At 38.7% G+C, this 23,949-nt stretch overlaps 1 protein-coding gene and 1 long non-coding RNA gene across 7 annotated transcripts in view; one reads left to right on the plus strand and one right to left on the minus strand.

The window, feature by feature from the left end:
• The window catches only part of LIN7A (lin-7 cell polarity scaffold A), a 322,471-nt gene that overhangs the window by 158,405 nt on the left and 140,117 nt on the right, over nucleotides 1-23,949 (minus strand). For 4 of the 6 annotated variants that reach the window (XM_086398865.1, XM_086398862.1, XM_086398864.1 and 1 more), the window contains 2 exons: nucleotides 15,278-15,496; nucleotides 8,412-8,529 (listed from right to left, as the gene is read on the minus strand). In XM_086398865.1, coding sequence (XP_086254991.1) covers nucleotides 15,278-15,496 — 219 coding nt within the window. In that variant the 3' untranslated portion in view covers nucleotides 8,412-8,529. Of the gene's footprint in view, nucleotides 1-8,411; nucleotides 8,530-15,277; nucleotides 15,497-23,949 lie in introns of those variants that run through there. The other 2 variants (XM_086398863.1, XM_086398867.1) reach the window with 1 other exon arrangement.
• On the plus strand, nucleotides 688-8,348 carry LOC147371320 (uncharacterized). The gene is made up of 2 exons (XR_015163459.1): nucleotides 688-1,028; nucleotides 8,264-8,348. It is a non-coding gene; the product is annotated as an uncharacterized LOC147371320 (long non-coding RNA).

Raw genomic sequence — 23,949 nt, forward strand, 5'->3', positions numbered from 1 at the left:
CTGTGGGTTTTTCTTTGGGGTTGGGAGGGAGGGATTAAATAAATATCATATTTAAATTAAATGTTGAACATATTGTTATATAAACGTCACACACAGATAAAACTTTGTGCTGGCCCCACCTAAAAAAAAAAAACACTACAATATGTGACTAAAATGAAATGTTATGATTTTGATTAACTTTTATTTTTCAGGGTAAACTAAAGCAGTCGAGACAATAGTAATTATTCTCTTAAACCCCCATTCCAAATGCAGTGATCTGGGAGAGTCTGGAGGTGGGGAAGGACTAACGAAGAGTAGGTAGTTCTGTGTTCCTTTGGAGAGCAGCCATGGAGAGGACCATTAATATAGGACTAGAGTCCAGTTGGAAGTGGTACCATGGTGCCCATCTTGTTTGGCTGTTGACTTTAAACCCAGTTTTAGCCTTTATCATTTCTCCCATGGAATAAGCAACCAAATATGTGGGGATAAGCCAGCAATAAAACATTGGGTATGTGTGCAGAGGGATTGGTGGTGGTGATGGTCATCTACATTGTTTACATCAACTTCCAGATTCAGGGTTTTTTCCAGTGAGTTGGTTGTTTGCATCAGGTGGCCAGTATCAGCATCAGGTAAAGCTTCAGCATCAGTCCTTCCAGTGAATATTCAGGGTTGATTTCCTTTAGAATTGACTGGTTTGATCCCTTTGCAGTCCAGGGGACTCTCAAGAGTCTTCTCCAGCACCACAATTTGAAAGCATCAATTCTTCAGTGCTCAGTTCTTCATGGTCCAACTCTCACATCTGTACATACTACTGGGAAAACCATAGCTTTGACTATACAGACCTTTAGTGATGGTTGGCAAAGTGATGTCTCTGCTTTTATATTTATGTTCTATTAAAAAAAAAATTCTCAATAATTAAGACTTTTTTCTCTTTAAAAGTTCTGGTGTCGAGTTCTCAGTTCACATGTACTTCATGAGTGAGCTACTGAGAATTGAGATAAGCCCCCAAAATAATCTGGAAGCGACTCTGTGAAGTTGACGAGTGAAAGGTAATTTCTTTTATGAAATATTAAGCACTCATGCCATACGTAATTAGTCATTTCAGGGGAAATCGAGATATAAAGACACAAATGGATATACGTAAGACAAGCAAAGAAAACCACTAAGGAGGGGCGCAGACACCACAATGAGATTTGATGATGGAGAAGATAACATCAGACCTGGAAAAATTAGAAAAAGCTTCTTGGAAGAAGCACCATCTGAAATGGGCCATGAAAGTTGAGGATTTTTTTTCAGGGGAAGGAGAGGCATTTCAGAAATAATCAAAAGCTCAGGGGAAGAAACGTTCGGGAGTTTCCAGGAATAGGTAGTGGTCAACTTGGATGGCAAGACAGAGAATGGGTAAAAACAGTGCTGTATAGTCAGGAAATACGCACCTCAAACCATGCATTAGGCCCAAGTATGGTTTGAGATGCGTATTTCCCAACTAGATAGCGCTTTTACCCATTCTCTGTCTTGCAGCATGGGGTTTCCCTCATAGCTCAGTTGGTAAAGAATCCAACTGCAATGCAGGAGACTCCAGTTCGATTCCTGGGTCGGGAAGATCTGCTGGAGAAGGGATAGGCTACCCACTTCAGTATTCTTGGGCTTCCCTTGTGGCTCAGCTGGTAAAGAATCCGCCTGCAATGTGGGAGACCTGGGTTCAATTCCTGGGTTGGGAAGATCCCCTGGAGAAGGGAAAGTCTACCCACACCAGTATTCTGGCCTGGAGAATTGTTGCTAAGAGTCAGACATGACTGAGCGACTTTAAAAAAAAAAAAAAAAAATGTTAGCATAGGGCTTCCTTAGTGGCTCAGTGGTAAAGAATCAGCCTGCCAATGTAGGAGGCTTTGACCCCTGATCCAGGAAGATCCCCTGAAGAAGGAAATGGCAACCCACTCCAGTATTCTTGCCTGGAGAACATTGTGAAGCCTGCTGTGCTACAGTCTATGGGGTTGAAGAAAGTCATACATGACTTAGCAACTGAACAAATGTTAGCATCTTAGCCTAACCCTGCACATTCTCTCTCTCTCTCTCACACACGCACACATACAACCATCACCACCACAAGCAAATATTTTGGAATTTTTAGGTCATAATCTAATATAGTCCTGTATCTTCACCACAGAACACTGGTAGTCTCTCATTGCATTTGATTTCATCTTGAAGAAAACTTGCAATATTTTTCAGTGTCATAGAACCCCATGATGGTATTTCATAGACCATGTACCAGATTTTCATACCATCACATTTCATGTTCTATGTTTTGCCTTTGTGAGGGGAGGACACTATAAAGTTCTTTTCCATCATCATGTTAGTATTTTGGTTTAGAGTCTTGAGTAGAAATCTTACATTTGTTTTTTGAGGGACCCCTTGGAAGATTTTGAGCAAAGGAATAAATACAGGGGGAGTTATCAAGCATCAAGATATAGAGAAATATATATGGGTATACATGCTAATTGGGAAAAGAGTTTAAAGCTCACAAAAGAGTGGGTTGCCATTTCCTTCTCCAGGGGATCTTCCCAACCCAGGGATCGAACCCAGGTCTCCTGCATTGCAGGCAGACGCTTTACCATCTGAGCCACCAGGGAATCCCATTCATAGGTAGGAATATTAAAAAATGTGTAAGAGAAGACAGTTGGAGACTTTCCCAAAGTAAAAATCTAAAGAATCTAAGAACTGACGTGAATGACAAATAAGGAAGATCAGTAAATCTGTACAGAGAATAGCAGTATCTCCAGTAAAAATAAAGGTGTTGAGAGAAGTAGAAATAAAGTGTGGCTTTAGACAAAAGACTTATGAGTTTCCTTAGTGCTGTATTACATGTGAAGTTAAACTTTCCAAAATTTTAATTATTTAAAGGAGTAATTAGTTGGTAATAAGAAAGAATGAGGAGATAATAAAAAATCTTCATAAGAAGACTCCTTGCTTCCACAAATAGGAACCAGCATTTAAGTTGCATTACATGCTCATTTAACTGTGAGGGGCCAGAGAGAGAACAAATTTAAATAATGAATATGATTCCTCTTGTTTGATGACTGAGATGGGAGCTGTGAATTTACTCTTCCCAAAGGCATCAGTTCTTGCTCACCTCTAGAAGTATGGACACTGATCTACATGATTGTGGTAATAATGTTAGCCCAATCTCAATTTCTGCCTTTCACATTGGTTTTAGAACCTAACCCCTCAGTAGCATGATCTCACAGTGTGGTCTGTAAAGGAGAAACATGAAAAACTTAACATCCAAATAATCAGGGGTCTGGAGCATTTAAAAATCCCTCTATATTCATGCTTTAAAGGAATTTAAATTTGATAATGAAGACAGTACTTCCAATCTGGTATCTAGTACTTTTACTTCCCAGCAGCATAATACCACTTTGGTCAGGTTGAACCACTGCACAATTTTGCAGCTCTTTCAGAAAAATAATGAAAACAATTAGAAAGACACAATCACATGCAATGGTGAGAAAATAGTATTACTATCGCCCAATCTTTCCCCATAAATGTGAAACATCCTTGACTCATCTCCACACTGTGTAATTATGATAAGCCCTTATAGCAAGGGATTTTGTTTCTTTCAGGTTTTTTTGTAGCACCAAATAGACACAGTGGCTAACAACAAATAATTCTGAAAAGTCATTGCAATATTTATCGCATGTCAGAAACTGTCTGAATCTGTATGTTTATCCATTTCCCTGGCTTGATATATTCTTCATGAGAGTAAGCTGCAACATAAGATTGAGTTCCCACTCTGTTTCTGCCACTGCTGTGGTTTGCTGATCACACTTCACTAATCTCTTTGTATACTACAATTTCAAAGTACTTTTTATATACAGTGACACATTTATTTTAATGTAATGGTATCCCCCAAGCCACAGAAAATGTGAAGACATATGAGCTCTCGTGTTACACTGTGTGGGTTCAAATCCCAGTTCCATCTGCTGTGTGACCTTGGACAGGTCACAAACCTGTGCTTCAGTTTTCTTGTCGATAAAATGGAACCTACTAAAGAGAGTTGTTGAAGGGATTCAGTGATAGAGTCTATGAGTGTCTTGAGCACAGAACTTAGTAAGAGCTATGTGTCAGTTATGAGTAAATTAGTACCTACCTCAGTGGCATCTAACTATGGTTTTGGATTCCTTGAGCAGCATATTTGTGTGGTATTTTAGAAAAACAAGCTTACATAAATATGTGCAGAGAGCCTTTTATGATTTCCATGGCATAAGGGATTTCATTTCTCCTATCAGCTGTGAAGAAGGAACCATGAGATGGTAAACTCAAGTTAACTGCTAGAGCAAGTGTTGAGTTCCTCACAGCAAACTCCAAGGGGTGGCTAGATTTGTCTTGTTTGCCATTTTACATCCAAAACCTAGCATATAGTAGGCACACAATAAATGTTTGTTAGATGAACAAACACATGGAAAAGTCTTAATTGCTATATGATTAATCTTTAGCTCAGATATATTCTAAGGATCAAATGAGAAAGGAAAAGTGATTTTTTTGAAAGCAGGAGATCTAGAGATGGTGTCTCTAATCACAATGAATTGCCTTAGAGAAAAGTTGTTAATGAACATTGAAGGACATATTATTAATAATATGCTTGATAATTTAAATTTTCTTTTTTAAAAATTAAAATATTATATTTTACAAAGTTTATAAATGGAGTTCCATGTATGGATCATAACTCAGGGAGCTTTCAAAAATAACAAGAAAGGCTGAGTTTTATTCATTGTAAACACTCTGAATATGCAAACATGCCTATCTAAGTGTTCTCAAACCCTTGAACCCTTGGAAGTACCTGATTTCAAATACATATATCTAAAAAGTATGAAGAGTCAATTCTGGTTCTAATTATGTAATTCAGAAATTATAATGCCCATCAGTATAAAATAAATTGGTGATTTTTTTTCAAATTATCAGAAGGTAAAACTCATTTATTTAATTTCATTCATTTATGTAATTGTTTATTCATTCAATAAATATTAACTGAGTGCCTCTATTGTGCTGGGCATTTTTCCAGATGCTAGGAGACAGCAGTCCACAAGGCAGTCACAGCCCTTTCTCAGAGATTTTATATTCTAGAGAGGGATGAGATGGGCAAGACTACCTCCATGTTTTGGGAGATTTTCCCTTATGTTGGTCTCCCTGAATCTCTGGAGCATTGATTTCTACTTCATGATGCTCTGAAAGCTGGTCTTACTAAAAAGCTGTGTTCAAGATAAAGCCAAAAGACGAGAAATTCAGACATTATTGACACATCCACAAATACCTGTAGATGTTAAAAAATAATGTAGACAAAATAGCTCAATATCTCAGAGTCCTATGGGCACAGCTTAGTAAAATGAACTGAGATCAGATCACTTTGATTTGTCACGGTTGAAAACTGCATTTGTAAATTAGTGTAATCCATCTCTAGCTAAGTTCCTCAGAGACAGCCTTGAATTCTTAAAAGGCTCCTGAATGATAGATTTTGCATTTAGATCTCAGCATTGTCTTAAAAGATAGTGGTAGTTCACATAACTAGAGAATTCCCTATTGATTATATGATTGAGGAAGCACAAAATCTGTTATTCTTTCCAAAGTCAATTGTAATTTCAGCCCATTATCTCCCTGTGGATGTTCTATTTCAAATAGCAACAGAATCAAAATGTAAATGCCTCAATGAAAAGGTTTGAGGATTCTTTCAGTGAACTATGCTTTGTGTATTTTGCCTTCAAAAATCATAGCAGGAAAGAGTTTAGAAAAATCTGGCTACCAACCAGGTCAAGGGAAACCACTAAATTTCACGAGGATCACTGATGAATAGTTACAAAACATTTTCACCCTTTTAATACCTCATTTGTTTATGATATTAAAGTTTGAGCTTCATATAGGAGCAACCTATGTCTTTATTTTGATATGATTTTGGACATCTCAGTGGCTCTAATGTGATCAGTAATAATAAAAGGCATTAATACAAATTGTAGTAATTTTTTTCCTTTTCCCTCTGGCTTCAATGAACCTTTAGGGAACCACAAGGGACCTCTCTAAGTCTTAGGGATGGCTACTTTTGATGTAAACTTCACAGGAAGGCTTACATTTCAACAACTAGATTTTACTAAAGAAAACTGGCCATTTGGCTGGTCATTTGTAAGCAGAACCAATGTGACATGTAATGTGCCCTTAGATGCCTTAGGTGTGATGGACTACCCCTTCACTTAGATGACTTGGCATACATTTATTAGCACTTAATATTATGCAAATGAAGCATAAAAGACAAAGACTTCTAAAAACACCAATGTAAGCTATCTGCTCATCTGACAGTTGCTTCTGTAACACCATGACAATATTTATGCTGATGTGAAAACACATGATAATTTAATATTAACCAACCACTTACAGCTAAATGAAAATATACCTTAAGCTCCAAATTTATACAATGTACTGAGATGTGTTGAAATGACCATTTCCTCATTATAAGGGTGCAATGATTTCCCTTTATGAGAGTATGTGGCATAGCCTGAATAACTTTAATATTTTTCTGTTAAATGATAACTAAAATATATGTTTTATTAAATTTTTCTTATAAAAATGAGAACTACCTCTTTCAAACTGAATACTACTCACATATTCTCCATTCATTCCCTTTAGTCATGCTTATCTCTTTTGTAAACCTATTTTACATAACATTCAGGGTCCTCACCCTTGCCCCCCTCCCGCCCCTCCCCCAGCTCCATTCTCTCTAGTAAAAAATGATATGTGTGCAGGGATGGGAATCTGTTACCATGGCAGGACACTGCTGAAATAGGCTCACCTCCTGGTTTCCTTACTGTCTGTCCTCTGCTGAGTGATGGACTATGAATAGGAGAATTTGATACTGACTGTAATGACCACCAGAAAGGGCAAAATGAAACATGTGTGGTGGTTCCAACTGGGTTTATTTTCAAGAACAGTTCCTAAACTGAGCTGCTTAAATTTCTAATTTGGGGGACTATCTGAAATGTGAAATATAATTGTCTCTTGGGGAGTCAATGGCTGCATTTGAGGAAAGGGAATATTCAAATATTTCCCTCCGTGTTAATGATCTCTCTAGAATGTTTCAACTGGACATTTATTCTTTCTTCAGGTACATGTGTGTGGCTAAGGTATTTAAGTGCCCAAATAATTATTGCCTCCTGCTAATGCCATAAAGTAAAATCAGACTTATGTGCCTAGATTCACAAGTTAAAAGTTATAATCAGTATAGGTGCCTCCAACAGGTAATTTTCCAGTATATGATACTTTCTGAAAAAGATGTCTCACTGTCCATTCACCTACATGAACATGTGTAATGAAGCAGGTATATCTTCACCCTGGAAGCAGCAGTAACTTTTCACTCACAATATTAATATCACTGGTTTCTATATGCCTAATTTGAAAAGGAATTACACTTTTGATCTTTTATTGCCAAAAATATCTATTGTATATTTGAGAAAACTGATCTAGATTTTGTATGATGTATTTCTGTATATATATGCACATCTATAATTTGGTTTTGTAAAGCCCTAGGCTTTAAAATATCAGTGTAGGTAAAAACAGTTGAGATTTCTTCGGTTTTTCAGTCAAAAATATAAAGTTAACAAAAAATATTTAGAGAAGGGTTATATATAAATATTATACGAGGATCAGTTCATCCTTGTTTGTATTCTCTTGCCAGATTCATAACACTTGGTAAGAAAAGACCTAATTTTGTAGCAAATATACTCTGATAATATTTACTTTGTGGAATAAATAAACATTATCTTCTGTTAGAACTAATAAGAATAGATACAAAACTTAAATTAAAAAAAAAAAACAAATAGTACTAGCGTTCTCTATCCTTGCTTCTAACGAACTAAAAGTTGAGCTGAAATTGCCTATTAATGCATAATAAAATTCATGGAAATGGAAAATAAAAAGCCAATTGATTCTAGAACCTGAATAGAGTATAAATACAGTATAATAACTTGCCATTTTCAGGAGGGAACAGAGGTTGAATTTGCAATTAACTGGAATTCTCATTTGGACAACTCAGCATTACAGATGCGGAACAGGTCTAGGTGAGGGGCAATGTGTAGATTTCTTTTAAGTAGCGACAACCTTGAACTGATGCAGTTTGAACTATAGCCTACTAAGGGATTTATTAATCTCTGGAAAAGCTATAGACCCAAGATTCACTTAACCCTGGCCTTGGTGATTTATGTGAAAGTCACAGACTTTATTCTTCTTGTACTGTTTCCGTCTGCAGACTGGAAAACCTCTCCCTTCACACACTGAGAATTCTCACTGCCGTGAATGGAAGGTCGGTGTGTGGAAAGAGCACGTGAGCGGCGGGGGTTCAGCCCCAGAGAAAGAAGGTGTCGAGTTGTCTTGGTAAAGAATTTATACACCACGTGTTCACAGTTTCTTGACAGGTATAATTAGTGTTGTCTTTTCCTTTACTATGTGCTGGGATTCTGAAGCACGGTTTCAAATTTGTGACAATCGAGTGTTTGATCAAGGAGCGTCAAGGACCTGAAAGGGTGGAGGGAGAGTGAAGAGAAATCAGTGATTAGTATTCATTTGTCAACTACAATATGCTAAAAATATCAAAGAAGCACCTGCTTTATGAGAACAGAGAGGATTATTTTAGGCGCTATCATTCATGCAGTCTTCCACAGGCAAAAAAATTGATGTTTGCAAAGGAAGTAATTATCAAATGAGGATGGAAAAGACACAGTTATTCCCTAAGATTAAATTCTTAAAAAATCAGTTTGGAAACATCTCAAAAGTAAAATATTTTTTCCTCTCAATTCCAGATGACTCTGTTTTTCCTCACGAAGGCAAAGGAGAGATAAGCTTTATATGTTCTGATTCTGAGTAGCGCCCCTGCTGAGGTACACGCAAGCACAGCCTCTCTCTGACAGGCCGATCCTACCAATACCCCTCCTGTGACGCAGCCTGCTTCTCCTCCCACGAGGTCAGCCTGACACAGAGTGGAGCAGAGGAAGCAGATGCCCCAGGTGGTCAGACCTGCGGGAGCAGCCTCCCCGAACACTCCCCGAGACCTGTCACTGGGAACACTGTCATGTCTTTCAGAAACAACAGTGGCTTCAATCTTTGTTTTTAAAGCTGTGGATATTTTTATTTCAATGAATGCAGAACACCATATTAAAACAAAAAATTAAGGAATTGGTTGGGTTGATGTGAAAGTGTGCGCTGGGTGTAGGTTTGCAATCTGCCTCCTCTGCATCAGTACTCTCCAGCTCGAAGCCTTCTAGAGAAATGCCCAAAAGCACCCTGGGCCTACAGAGTGGAACTGAAAGTCGAGCATGAGGCCCCTGTACTTCTTCAGGAATCACTTAACAAGATATTGCATAAAAATATCTGCCATTAATATTGTGACTGTTATACCAACACTACTACTGTTACTCTTGCTGCTGCTGCTAAGTCACTTCAGTCGTGTCGGACTCTGTGTGACCCCACAGACGTCAGCTCACCCAGCTCTCCCGCCCCTGGGATTCTCCAGGCAAGAACACTGGAGTGGGTTGCCATTTCCTTCTCCAATGCATGAAAATGAGAAGTGAAAGTAAAGTCACTCAGTCGTGTCCAACTCTTAGAGACCCCATGGACTGCAGCCCACCAGGCTCCTCCATCCATGGGATTTTCCAGGCAAGAGTACTAGAGTGGGGTGCCATTGCCTGTTACTCTTGAGTGCTCATCAATTGCCACATATTTTAAGTTTTGCATATTTTTTCTTATTTAATTTCCATAAGAGGCCATTTTAATGAATCTTACATTGAATAACTTCCTCCAAGTCCCTTAGCTTCCAAGTGACAGAGCTACCAAATGATTGAGTTTTTAATTACTTAACTTATCATAGAGTTACATGTCCCAAGGGAATGGGACTCGGCAGGTGAATTTTAGTAAGAGGTTTGGGTCTCTTCATCTACCCAGAGGGGAAGCAGGCCTATGGGATATGCCAGCAGCTGAGAGAACACTGGGCCTCTGAAGGGTGCATCACTGAAATACCCACTGGGAAGAACCACTTGCACAGAATGTTCTCTATTTCCCTCATTCTCCTGATTTATAATTGAACAGATTAATGATTCTTTAAAAAAAAATGCCTTTCCCACACAGTTTAAATTTTATTGATCAAATTGCTTTCCAATTTTTGAATGAGGCATTATAGTAGGCAGAATAATGACCTCTGAAATATGTCGATGTTCAAATCCCCAGAACCTGTGAAGGTGTTAAGATTCCATGGTAGAGGGAAATTAAAGTTGTAGATGGAAGTAAGGTTGCTAGACAGTTGATGTTAAGATAGGGAGAGTGTCCTGAGCTGTCCAGGTGGGTCCATACCTTGTAATTAGAAGTGGAAGAAAGTGAGAGAAGAAAGAGTCAGGGAAGGGGAGGTGATGGTAGGAGCAGAGGTGAGAATGGGTGCAGTGAGAGGACTCTCCTGTCACTGCTGGTTGGGAGGACGGGGAATGGAACCAGGAGGTAAAGAGTGCAGGCAGCCCCTAGAAACTGGAAAAGGCAAGGAAATGGATCTTCCCTGGAGTCTCTGAAAGCCCAGTGAGACTGTGCTGGGCTGTCTTATAATACTGCTAGAAAACTAATTTGTATTCTTTAAAGCCAGCGGTCCCCAACGTTTTTGGCATGGGGAACCAGCTTCACGGAAGACAGCTTTTCCACATACGGGGGTGGGGAGTGGTTCAGGTGGTGATGGGAGTGATGGGGAGCTATAGGGAGCAGCAGATGAAGCTTCCCTTACTCACCCCACTGCTCACCTCCTGCTGCGTGGCCTGGTTCCTAACAGGCCATGGACCGGTACTGGTCCACAGCCCAGGGGTTGGGGACCCCTGTTTTAAGCCATTAAATTTGTAGTAATTTGGGGGGCAGCAATAGGAAACTAACAGACCTGTGATGATGAAGTACTTTGAAGCATAAGGTACTGTTTTAGAGGCAACTGGTGAGGGTTAATGTCAGCTTGGAGCAGTGAGAGACTGAATTCCTGGAAAGGTCATGCAAACGTGTCTACGATGAGGGATGGGACACGTAAGGCAGGTGCCACTGAATAAAGAGGTAGAACAGCACAGTTGTGAAAAGAAAGAGGCTTTGTAGCCCATATCTCTGAATTTGAATCACAGCCCTATAACTTCCTACCTGTGAAATCAGTAGACTTAAAAAAAAAATCCTACATGACTCAGTTTCCTTCTTTAAAATGAGATTTAAAATAGTATCTAATACTCAAAGGATTATTGTAAGGGTTAAGTAATTTTACATACATGAAACATCCAGAAAAGTTCTTGGTGTACCATGATTCCTTAACAAATTTTATCCAGCATTATGATTATGTTTCTGGTTCAGTTTTCTGCTTGATGAGTCTGGGCTCCTTAAATTCAGTGTTTATCAGAGTCATCCTTTGGGACCTCTCAATAAGTGGGCTGGCAGTTCTGGCAGTGGTCCCCAGGATCAGACCGCAAGGCCCGTGACTATGCCAGAGGAAGGTACAGAACAGGAAGTAGTGGGTACAGAACGGGAAGGGGGGGCCTGAAGAGCAGGAGGAGAGAGTCAGTGAGGCTACTGGCAATGGTCAGCTGCTGTGTGTTAACAGATCTGCTAAGATGCTGCCTGTATTTGAATGTAAATGACCTCTGGATCTGCCAACAGAAGGTCAAGGACATTAAACAAGCTTTTGGTCTTGACTTGCTCAGAATGCTGACATCTCAAAAAGAATTTCTCTGTTCTTCTCACTTTTATTCTTTGAGAATCTGAGTGAAATATGGATTTACATAGATTCACACTTTTAAAAATGAGATGCTTATGGGATGGAAAGCAAAATAGGTGAAGGGGATTAACAGGTACAAACTTCCAGTTATAAAATAAATAAATCATGGGATATAATGTACAGCGTAGGAAACACAGTCAATAGTACTATAATAACTCTGTATGGTGACTGGTGGTAACTAGACTTATTGTGATGATTAATTTGTAATGTATTATAAATGTTAAATCACTATGTTGTTTGCTTGAAAGTAATAATCAAAGTCAACCACACTTCAATTAAAAAAAATAAATGCTTAAAGAAATATAATACTGTTTCTCAAAAAAGTGGTTATAGTATTTTTTAAAAAATCCTATATTCATAGGTTTCTATAATATAATTATAAAGTGATCATACTTACTACATTTTAGAAAATGTAATCTATTCTTCCAGATAAACAAAGATGGAAGTTAGGAAAAAGACAACTGAAATGTACTTCAGGGAAATTTAAAATTAAAAGTAGGCATAAGACACATTGTCCGCACACTACTTGCATTAAACCTATTTTCCATCTGTGTGCATCACTGACCATTGCTAGTTATTTCATAACTTCTACCATCTCATATAAAAATATTATTTCTAATTTATAGAATAGAAATATTTCATGTGATAAAAATAAGATAGGCTCTGACAAGTAATTTTGCTTTACCTGGTCTTTGCTTGACTTGTCAAAATTTAAAAAAAAATTTAGCAATCTATTCAAAGTAAACAGTTTCAGATCTCTTCTGAAAAGCAACCAGAGCATGAGTTAGCAAGTGTAGATGGATCCCATTTAATCCCTAAAAATCTAATTAATTAAAAGTTGAATAAGAGCTAATATAAGTCTCTTTGACTGAATCCACCATAAAATCCATGGATGATATGACTTAGTTGTACTTTGCTTGTACTTGAAATGGACATGAGCTTCATTTCAAGGGGCCATTATATCATGTATTGCAAGTGCTACCTTGGCAGGCATAAATATAAATTTCACGTTCACTTAAATAGAACTTTACCCTATCCTGTGTAACAACAACAACAACAAAAATATGGTTTTAAATGCTTTTTATTAAAACTGTTAGTCTTTGATAATGAGACAGTAGGAAATTCTCAAGTGATTTCATGGACACTGATGGGACAGAGAAATGGTCCATCAGTATTTATGGCCAAGTTGTATACTTCCAAAGATGACTGAATGAGCATAAGAGGAAGCTTTTAGTAAGATCTTAGAAGTCTGAATGGCACACTTCTTTCAAAACACTTTTAAACAATTTTACTAAGGGCCAGTGCGGTAAAATAGTTAGGAGAATTGCTACAAGTCTGTATTATTGAGAATGGAAAAAAAAACGAGTTCAGGAAAAGAATGCCAATGTTTGGCTGAAGAATAGTGAATTGTTATTACTAGCAAAAAGACATTTGAAAGGATTCTGGAAGTACAAATGTTCAGTACCTTTGTATTTGAAATGGATTAGAGAGGAGGAGATGGACAAAATGACTTGTCTGTATGCATCCAGATCATTCCACCACCCCAGTCCAAACCACCATATCTCTCGCATATTATATAATAGTATCCTAACTGTCTCTACTTTCACTCTTATCCTGCAATAATCTGTTCTCCCTATAGCACCCAGAGTGATCTGTTTTAACACATAAATCATGTCGCTCTTTTGCTTAAAAACCTTCAGTGGTTTCTACTGCAATAAAATCCAACTTCCCTCAGTGGTTTGGAAAGCTCTCTGTAACCTGGCCTTTGTCCGTCTCACCATCCCCCTCACTCTTTATCGCCTCACTACCTCTGCTTTCTTTCTATTCCTCAAATATCAAATAGCCTCATATCTGCCACAGAACTAGTGCACTGGCCTATTTCCTTCTCTTCTGATGCCTGTTTCCTGGCTTCTCCTTGTCATTCAACCTCAGCTTCAGTGTCACCTCCTTGGAGAGGTCTTGCCTGATCACCTCCCAGAAAGTCATCACCTGGCCAGTCTCTATTAAAACACACTATTTTGATTCTACCAAGTACTGGTCTCAATAGGATATTTTTTACCTACTTGTTAATTAACTATCCCCTCCAACCATAATGTAAGCACCTGGATAGCAAGGACCGTGATTTCTTCATGCTGCTTCCAAAGCCCATTAAATAGTGCCTGGCCCTTCCCAGTAACAAATAGATATTTATTGTTGAGTAAATGTAATTTTTGGAATGGAATGTAATTTCAGACAAAGACACCAAACTATGGTATCTGTAATAAAACTAGCAGGTTATAAAAGAAAGATAGTTGAATTCCCAGGACCCTCTGAGAACAAGTCCCATACTCTGTTTAACTTCCTCATGTAGCTTCTTTTCATGAGTGTCACCAAAAATTGAAAATCTCTTCTCATATCCAGTGTTTCTCGTTGTGCAAATAGTAATCTGATATTGAATGGGTTAAAACCACTATTACCCACTGTCATCTTCCCAAGAATGTTTGAACCTCATTTTAAATACACATTTGCAGACATTATAGTATAGAGGTATCAAAGATTCAAACTGTCTCTTCCAAAAGATAGCAAGGAAAATGTATGTAACTCCAGAATTCCTAATGCTGGCAGATGAATTACTTGGCAGAGTAAGAAGGAGAAATAATTCTTTGCTACTTGTAAGTGTGGCTGTGGGGAATTCATTGAAACTATGGCAGCTTCATATCATTCATCTGAAAAAATGGTGTTTCAGTGATACTTGCTGTGAAGGGTTTTTTGAGGATTAGGGATAACACGTGAGAAGGGTCTAGCACACAGCAGGCACTTCAGAGATGGTGAGTCTTTAACAATTTTTCCTGAATTTTCTCTCTCTCTTTTTTTTTTGAATTTTTCTAAAAACATGAAGCAAAACCTGACTTACCCTTGTCACAAAGTGGAATTTAGAAAGACAGGTATACCTGAGACACATTTTAATGAAGACCCAAAGAGAATTCCAAAATCTCAGAGCGTAATTAAACACTGGCAGGTCTCTACTTCATCCTCTTCACTGGAGCAGTCTTCTAGTAAACGGTTTCAGTATGGTAAAGGGGATCTCCCCAGGGCTAGCACTATATGGTTGATTAGTTTGTACACTGTGCAAAGGCAACTAGCCAGGGAGGCAAGCGGGGCTGGAATGTGGCCCACACTCTTGTCATGAAGCCGTGTGCCAGAGGATGTGCGTCTGCACAGATGCCGCAGTTCTGTAATCTGCACAAAGGCATCATATCGTCTGTACCTGGCCCTCCTCAAATATATAATTTTTTCAAAATAGCGTACATTTCCAGGGAATATGGCTAAATGAAACATAATATAAGCAACTGTCTCATTAACATTTTCTGAGGTCACTGTTTTTTGTTTGATTAATTTTTTTGGATTATTAAATCTAATGATTACATTCCAGCTGTCTAAGAAACTATACTTTTAAAAAAACCAAATTCTGTGCATATGGGGCTTCCTTGTGTAGAGGGCACCTCTTACCTATGACATGTGGTTTTGCTGTGTTTGTTGCTGCTGCTGCTGTTGCTGCTGCTGAATTAGCAACTGTTGCTGTTGCCGACGCCGGGCTGTCCGTAGCTTTTCAAAGCGAGCCTCCATTTCTTCTAGGACTTTCGGGGTGTATCGCACCACCAGCTTGACGCTGTCCTTGGCAGCCTTAAGCAGTTCTACGGCTTTTTCATGGTGTTCTCCTTCCACACTCTGAAACGACAATGATATCTCATAAGGGGAGAGCTTCCATGTTCTTTTCTCTGGAGCGAAATGTAAAATGAGTATTATAGTACAACCTCTAACAACTGGAAATTTAAAGAAGGTACGGCAGATTTATGCCCACAATGTTATCATTTAGTGCATTTGTAGTTGAACCACGAACAGGTTAGCTGCAGTAGATACAGGATGGATGGAATGGAGGTTCAGGATGGGAGGAGGAGAGATAATGAAGACCTGAAAGATAACACTAACATTTAGAACAGGACTTCTAAATTTCACCTGGCAGAGTAATTTCACTGGTCCAGAAACCTTAGGAAAAGTTTAAAACGAATAATGAAGAGGGATAACAAAAAAGAATTCCTATCTGGTATTAGCACTTAAAAAGAATCTACAATGCTTAAAGTAGTGTCTTACTGATGTAGTAAGAGAACAAGACAGAATCTAGAAGCGGATCCACCGCATAAAACATATGTTACATGATAAATGTGAAATTCAGACTAAAGGAAGAAAGGATTGTTAAACAATGATGCTGGAACAGATAATAACTAAATAATACAAAAGAATGTGGATTCCAGTCTCACAGTCTATGCTACATATAGCAGAGTGATTAACAATTTCAATGTAAAAATAAAACCATTAAACAACTAAAATAAAGCATAGATCACTGTTCATCATCTTGCAATGTAAAAGTAATTCTTAAGTAAAAATACCAAAAAAGACACCCCCACAAAATCAGATTTAAAAATTGGAAGTTTTTAGACTGAAGAGAAAAAACTTATGGTTACCAGGGGGGACTTGTGGGAGGAAGGGGTAGTCAGGGAGTTGAAGATCAACATGTGCACTGCTAAGTCACTTCAGTCGTGTCCGACTCTGTGCGACCCCATAGACGGCAGCCCACCAGGCTCCCCCATCCCTGGGATTCTCCAGGCAAGAACACTGGAGTGGGTTGCCATTTCCTTCTCCAATTCATGAAAGTGAAAAGGGAAAGTGAAGTCACTCAGTCGTGTCCGACTCTTAGCGACCCCATGGACCGCAGCCTACCAGACTCCTCCATCCATGGGATTCTCCAGGCAAGAGTACTGGAGTGGGGTGCCATTGCCTTCTCCGAACATGTGCACAGTGCTATATTTAAAATGGATAACCAACAAGGACCTATTGTACAGCACAGAGAACTCTGCTCAATGTTATGTGGCAGCCTGGATGGGAGAGGAGTCTGGGGGAGAATGGATACATGTATATGTACGCCTGTGTCTTCTGTGCACCTGAAATCACCACATTTTTAATTGGCTATATTTCAATATAAAATAAAAAAATTTTTTTTAAATGTAAGTTTCTATGTCTCACATACTATCAGTTCAGTTCAGTTCAGTCACTCAGTCATGTCTGACTCTTTGCAACCCCATGAATCACAGCACGCCAGGCCACCATGTCCATCACCAACTCCCGGAGTTTACTCAAACTCATGTCCATTCAGTCAGTGATGCCATCCAATCATCTCATCCTCTGTCGTCCCCTTCTCTTCCTGCCCCCAATCCCACCCAGCATCAGAGTCTTTTCCAATGAGTCAACTCTTCGCATGAGGTGGCCAAAGTATTGGAGTTTCAGCTTCAGCATCAGTCCTTCCAGTGAACTCCCAGGACTGATCTCCTTTAGGATGGACTGGTTAGATCTCCTTGCAGTCCAAGGGACTCTCAAGAGTCTTCTCCAACCCCACAGTTCAAAAGCATCAATTCTTCGGTGCTCAGCTTTCTTCACAGTCCAACTCTCACATCCATACATGACTACTGGAAAAACCATACCTTTGACTAGATGGATCTTCGTTGGCAAAGTGATGTCTTTGCTTTTTAATATGCTATCTAGGTTGGTCATAGCTTTTCTTCCAAGAAGCAAGTACCTTTTAATTTCATGGATGCAGTCACCATCTGCAGTGATTTTGGAGCCCAAGAAAATAAAATCTCTCACTGTTCCCACTGTTTCCCTGTCCATTTGTCATGAAGTGATGTGACTAGATGCTATGATCTTAGTTTTTTGAATGTTGAGTTTTAAGCCAGCTTTTTCACTCTCTTTCACTTTCATCAAGAGGCTCTTTAGTTCCTCTTTTGCTTTCTGCCATAAGGGTGGTATCATCTGCATATCTGAGGTTATGGATATTTCTCCCGGCAATCTTGATTCCAGCATGTGCTTCATCCAGCCCCACATTTCACATGATGCACTCTGCATGTAAGTTAAATAAACAGGGTGACGATATACAGCCTTGATGTACTCCTTTCCCAATTTGTAACCAATTCATTGTTCCATGTCTGGTTCTAAGTGTTGCTTCTTGATGTGCGTACAGATTTCTCAGGAGGCAGGCAAGATGGTCTGGTATTTCCACCACTTTAAAAATTTTTCACAGTTTGTTGTGATCCACATAGTCAAAGGCTTTGGCATAGTCAATAAAGCAGAAGTAGATGTTTTTCTGGAACTCTCTTGCTTTTTCAATGAACCAACGGAAGAGCTCTTACAAGTCAATAAAGATCTAAGCAAAATGGGCAAGTGAACTCTTGGACAAATAATAATTTTTTAAAATGGTCAATGAATCTATGAAAAAAAATGCCCAACCTCCCTCATAATCAAACAAATGCAGATGAAAAAATATTTTGTTTTTAATTTAAAAATGGTGAAGATGTATTTTAAAATATGGTGTATTGACAAGGATGTAGGGAAAAGGTACTCATACACTGGTAATATTGTGACAAAAACTAGTACAGCTTTTCTGCTGGGCACTGTTGTTATGCAATGGATAAAACCCTTTATAAATAAAGAATTTTACTTTAGAGAAATGTACTAAGGATAAAATCATACGTACATACATACACACATACCTGTAAGACAGATATGATATGACAGAAAACAAAACAAAAATTAATTCTTAGCTTTTGAATCTCAAAATACTCTTTTGAACATAATGGCATAGACAACAGTTGGGGTAAGTAAGTTTACTATAAGTAAACACCAAGAGGCTTCTCCCAGAGCTTCAAAAGTATCTCTAGGTTGGGATTGATGGTTTAATCGTTAAGTTGTGTTCGACTCTTGCAACCCCATGGACTATAGCTTGCCAAGGTCCTCTGTCCATGGGATTCTCCAGGCAAGAATACTGGAGTGGATTGCCATTTCCTTCTCCAGGGGATCGTCCCGACTCAGGAATTGAACCTAAGTCTCCTGCACTGCAGGCAGATTCTTTACTGACTAAGCTACAAGGGATTAGGGAGAAATAAAACAGAAGAAAATTATAATCAGACATCATAGAACCCTGAGAAGAGGAGACAGTCCTTTCCTCTCAGCTGACCCCCAGGGCAGATGACATAACCTCTATTTATAGGATCAATGTACAAAGGCCTTTTTTGACTTGTTTCCCAGGTAAAGCTCAAAGAAATGTGTGTGATGTGACAGACAGGGATCAAGACAGGCTTAAATACTGCCAGAACACTGAAGAGTGGCACTGAAGTGGCAGAAAAGGCCGCCCCAAAATTGGTTTAGGTTACATTTTCACAACCCAAGCAGAAGGGAGCCTCAAATATTACACTGAGTTACCAAAAAATAATTTTCATTTTTAGCACACAAGTTATATCTTGAGATTCATAATTATAACTATCATACATATTTGAAGATTTAAGAAATTGTGTTCCATTCTATCATTTGCTTCAGCAAGGTGGACGTGGACTGAGGAGAAAAAAAAAAAGCTTTGAGTTAAACAGTGTCATCGGTAGCCTTCAGTCATCTGTCTGAGAGCAAGGCAGATACTAAAGGACTTAAGAAATGACTGTGGAGAGCCCTGGAGGCAACTTATATAACCACTCCTTTGCCAAGTCTGGACTAACTAGAGAGCAGGGGGTAATAAATAGCTGTTGAGCAGAGTGAATTTTCATCTGCAGCTGAAGCCTAGGAAAATAGACTTATTCATTGATTAATTTATTCATTTAACTATTCACTCAGTCATTGACTTGGTCATTCAGCTGATGTTTATTATGCATTTATTTCACTAGTTATACTCTACTAAGTTCTTTGGAAGAACGTGCATAGGGGAAAACTTTGACAGCTTTGTACAGTATAAACTCTCTTCCAGTGTACTTGAAATTTCTTTGTAATTTGCCCCAAGGTGAACTATTAATATATGGAATTCCCCTTTAAAAGGAAAACTGGATGATTTGCTTGTTCATACCCTTCCCTAATTTCTTTTTTAATATTAAAACTAACAAGTTCTATGTTTTAATAACAATGGTTCACCTGTTTTCTAGGCCAGATGATTAGTCTCCAGACTTCTTTTTGGCTTTTGTCCTATTTGCTTTCATTTAATAAGGTTGGAAATTCTAGGTCAGACCTTTAGATGCTCATTATCACCGGGTAGGCACTCTGCCTACAGTTTAGAGTTGCCCCCGGAGGGCTGTGGGATTAATACATGGAGCCATCAGGCTCTCACCACAGTGGATGGCTGGGGTTTCATACTCCGCCCTGCAGAACTGGCAAGCCTACCCCACTCACCCTCAGCCTTGTTCTCCACCACGCGTGCGTGGTTGCAAACTAAGTCACTTCGGTCATGTCCGACTCTGCGATCCCAAGGACTACCTACCTTGTAGTCCAAGGACTAGCCTGGCTACCTGCCAGGCTCCTCTGTCCAAAGATTTTCCAGGCAAGAACACTGGAGAGGGTTGCCATTTCCTTCTCCAGGGATCTCCCGCCCGGGGATCAAACCCCGTTTCTTACATCTCCTGCACGGGCACTGGCAGGCAGGTTCTTTACCACTAGTGCCATCTGCTCTCCACCACACACTTAGCAATTGATGAAAGGCAGACTCCAATGTTCTTTGAATCCAGAGTTGTTTTTTTTTTTGTCTCAATGCTCTATCTTTGGCTCAGATAGTGACTCTGATTTTTGGGGGCTCAGCAGAGTTAAGGGGTCTCTTGGTCTGAATGTACCTTTCACTGTCTTCTCCACCAGGGCACAGAATCCACATGGTCAGAGTGTCACGCTTCAACATTTCCACCACTAAAAATGCTATGTTAAAAATAATATACATTACATGATTAAGCAGTATAATAGAAACCAAGAGGTCACTCAGAGACTTGAAGAAATATAAGCATCTTTGTAGAATGTATCATTTCAGACACTTGTTAACTTTGTTGTTTAAATTGTTTTCAGAAAATCTGCATCTAGAAGACTGTTCTGGGTGTCTCTCCTTTTCCACGGGCTTTGTCTACTTTATTAATATTTTTAAGGGCATATGTTTGTCTTCTTAATCTAAAATTTATCTCTGAAGTGCTTTCAGTCCACCAGTATAACTTCTTAATAAGAATAAGGCAGTTTTCTCTCCTTTCTTTCCCTTTTAAAGTAAGAACATAAAAGCAGGCAACCTTTCAATGGAGTTCCTGTTCCATGATTTAAGAAAAGGTCAAGCTGTCTACTCTGTTAGGATACACATGCTGATGAACAAACACCCGTCAATAGGTTTCCCTAGCGCTGACAGTTTATCATTTATTCCTAATTTTGACTTTGTCTTTTTCTCACTCTTAATAAAACTAAGCCTTATTTCAAGCTAAGTAAAACATGTTTTGAAATATGATAGTTTATTTGTAAAACAGTTGAGCTGTCTTTCTATCACAGATATTTTATACACACACATACACATACACACACACACAGATACATACACACCACCCTCTCCTGATTCAGGAATTGTCCTTTATAAAAATTAGCCCAGTTTGAGAAATCACTGAAAACCTGTAGCAGTAGCTTTTCACAAAGGATGAAAACGTGGCCCTTATGTGATTTGAGGAGACCTAGGAAAACTTCTGATTTTAAAGTGGAATCCCCTCCTCCATTAAAAAACCCAAAATTGCATACTTTCCATAAGAACTTTGCATACTTTCTAAAACAAATTTTGCAATTTTAGATTTCATCCTCTTGCTTTAAGAGTTCTGTTGTAGCTACTGCAATCTGAGGAAGTCATTAGAATGGATTAAGTTAACAAAGCTTTCCAACAGACATCTGATAAAAGATGTATGTCATGAAGGAGGTGAGGGGTGGTGAGGAAGGCATGGGGTAAACTAGGTATCCAGGAAATATTCAGGTCAAAGAGAAGTGGTCCAAAAAGAGAAAAGCCCCCCAAAATATTACCTACCCCACAGAAGCACCTAGTCTGGACAGGGGTCTTCACTGAATCGAAGTGCACAAGAAGGGATGGACATTCCCATCTTGAAAATACTTCTTTCCCTTGCTAACGTTTTAGAAAGTACACGTAGAAATCAATATGAAAAGGAGAATTCAAATGGTTCTATTACCATTTCCAAAGGCTTAAGAACTGGGTCTTCTATAATGTTAATATAAAAAGGAATATATTTTCATTCAGGAACGTGAGAAAAATTAGCTCAGTAAGTAACGAGATGCATACTTGTTTCATTAGTAATCTCATGCAGCAGTAGAGAGCTCTGGAAAGCTTTAAAGTTAATCTGATTGAAGTTTAACAAATCAGTAGATGGTGAATGAACCAACTTTTCAACATGGTGGTGTTCCGATTTTTCACTAGTTTTTATTTCCACACATTGTGAGTTATCAAAATGGCTGCTATTTCTTGGTACCCGCAGTGTCCTGACTGATTAAGAATCTTAAAAAGAGGGAGCTCTGGATTACCTTGCATACTTGCTCATGATAGGTACTCTCTTCTCTCTTCCCCGCTATAGAGAAACTAGCTGCTAAATTTTGATCTCAGACCCCCAGTGGAAGAGCTGCCTGCCTGGAAAGGGACCTCATTATCTGAGCACAGTCAACTGCCAAATGAGAGGCACCCAGGACTCCATGGACTTCTTTCTCTGTGAGGATTACATGGACACAATCCTGACCCAGCTTGCTGATGAGCTGTTTAAACACTCTGTTGGATAACCAAGAGTTGGCTATACCTCTCAGTTACTGTAGGAATATCTACAGCCAAGTTCATGTTTAGGCTCCTAAATACATCAGTCACTCTTTTGGATTAAAGGCCAAATGATGTCATCAAGAAAGAGATGATATCAAGGATATTGGGTTACGATATTTGGGTACAATTATGCATCTCAGAAAACCAGAACCTTCTAGCTGTAAAGGCCCTTAGAAACCACCTCATTTGTCTCCTTGCATCTTAATACATATGAAAATAAAGACTTAAGAGTGGCCGTGACTGGTCCATTTTATAAATTTGTTAGTTGCAGTGCTGGATTAGAACTCATTATCTTTGATGACAGCTCTTTTAACAATCTCATTCTGCTTTTCAAGATTAACTAATTTAGATTGTGGTGGGTCAGTTTTTACAGAATGTGAAGGATAGGAATTAATGACGAGTATAAGATGTGTCAACTCCCAGCTCTAAAGCATATTAAGTTGGCTAGCGAAGAAGCCCTAAGAAACCACATGCTCACTATTAGTGGATTATAGTTCTCAACATTGAAAAGGCCCTCTATAGCCACAGACCCACTTCTTTCCTACAATGGTAATTGTGGAAAATTATTTCATTTGAAATGAAATGATCATTTATACATAATAAACATGGGTGTATGTGTGTGAGCCTGTGTGTGTGTGTGTGTGTGTGTGTGTGTGTGTGTGTGTATTCTAACATTCATTGAGCACTTACTCAGTGCAAGGCCCTGCTAGCTGCTTTGTGTGCATTATATCTAATCCTTATAACACTATAAGAAAGGCAATACAGAGCTTAAGAAATTTGTCTCAGGTCCCCAACTACTCAGTGAAACAGATCGAACTTACTGAGATCTGTTTCCAGAGACTAGACTCTTACTGACTAATCCATAACCTTGAACAAGATAATAGAAAGTAAATATCATATCAGTGGCTCTCCTTTTCATGGGTACTTTCAGATCAGTTGTTCTTGAAGTTGAATGTACACAGAAATCAATTTAAGCACTTATAAAATACAAAGACCTAGGCTGTACCCTAGACTTGCCATATCAAGATCCACAGCAGTATGACCTAGGAATGTGCGACATCATAAAACTCTGATAACAACCAGCCAGTCATTGATGTGAAGATTAGTGTTTAGACATGGTGCCCTTGGCATAACTACCTCGAATAGTAAATGTCCTCTTTAACAGTTCCTTTACTATGTTACTCCAGGAGAGAGGTCTGGGTAGGTGAGGGAAATCTTATAATATTGTCTTGGTGTAGTATTTTTGCCTCTAGTCAGTATTTTTGGTCATTTAAAAAAGGCATATTGATTGGATGTTTAATTAAGAACAGAATATCCCCACACAAGTTACAGGATATATTCAGGAAAAAAACAAAAACAAAAACCTTTATGACTCTCTGATCCTCTCCTTTTCTCAAATAGGTTAATATCCTTTCTAAATGTATTCTTTTTTCCTGAAGAAAAGTGGCAAGTATAAAAAGTATTACATTTATCCTTTGGAAAAAACATGCTAATT

Source organism: Bos grunniens, chromosome 5, assembly GCF_055505025.1.
Source record: "Bos grunniens cultivar Pamir isolate PY7600 chromosome 5, Bosgru_T2T1.0, whole genome shotgun sequence".
NCBI lineage: Eukaryota > Metazoa > Chordata > Mammalia > Artiodactyla > Bovidae > Bos > Bos grunniens.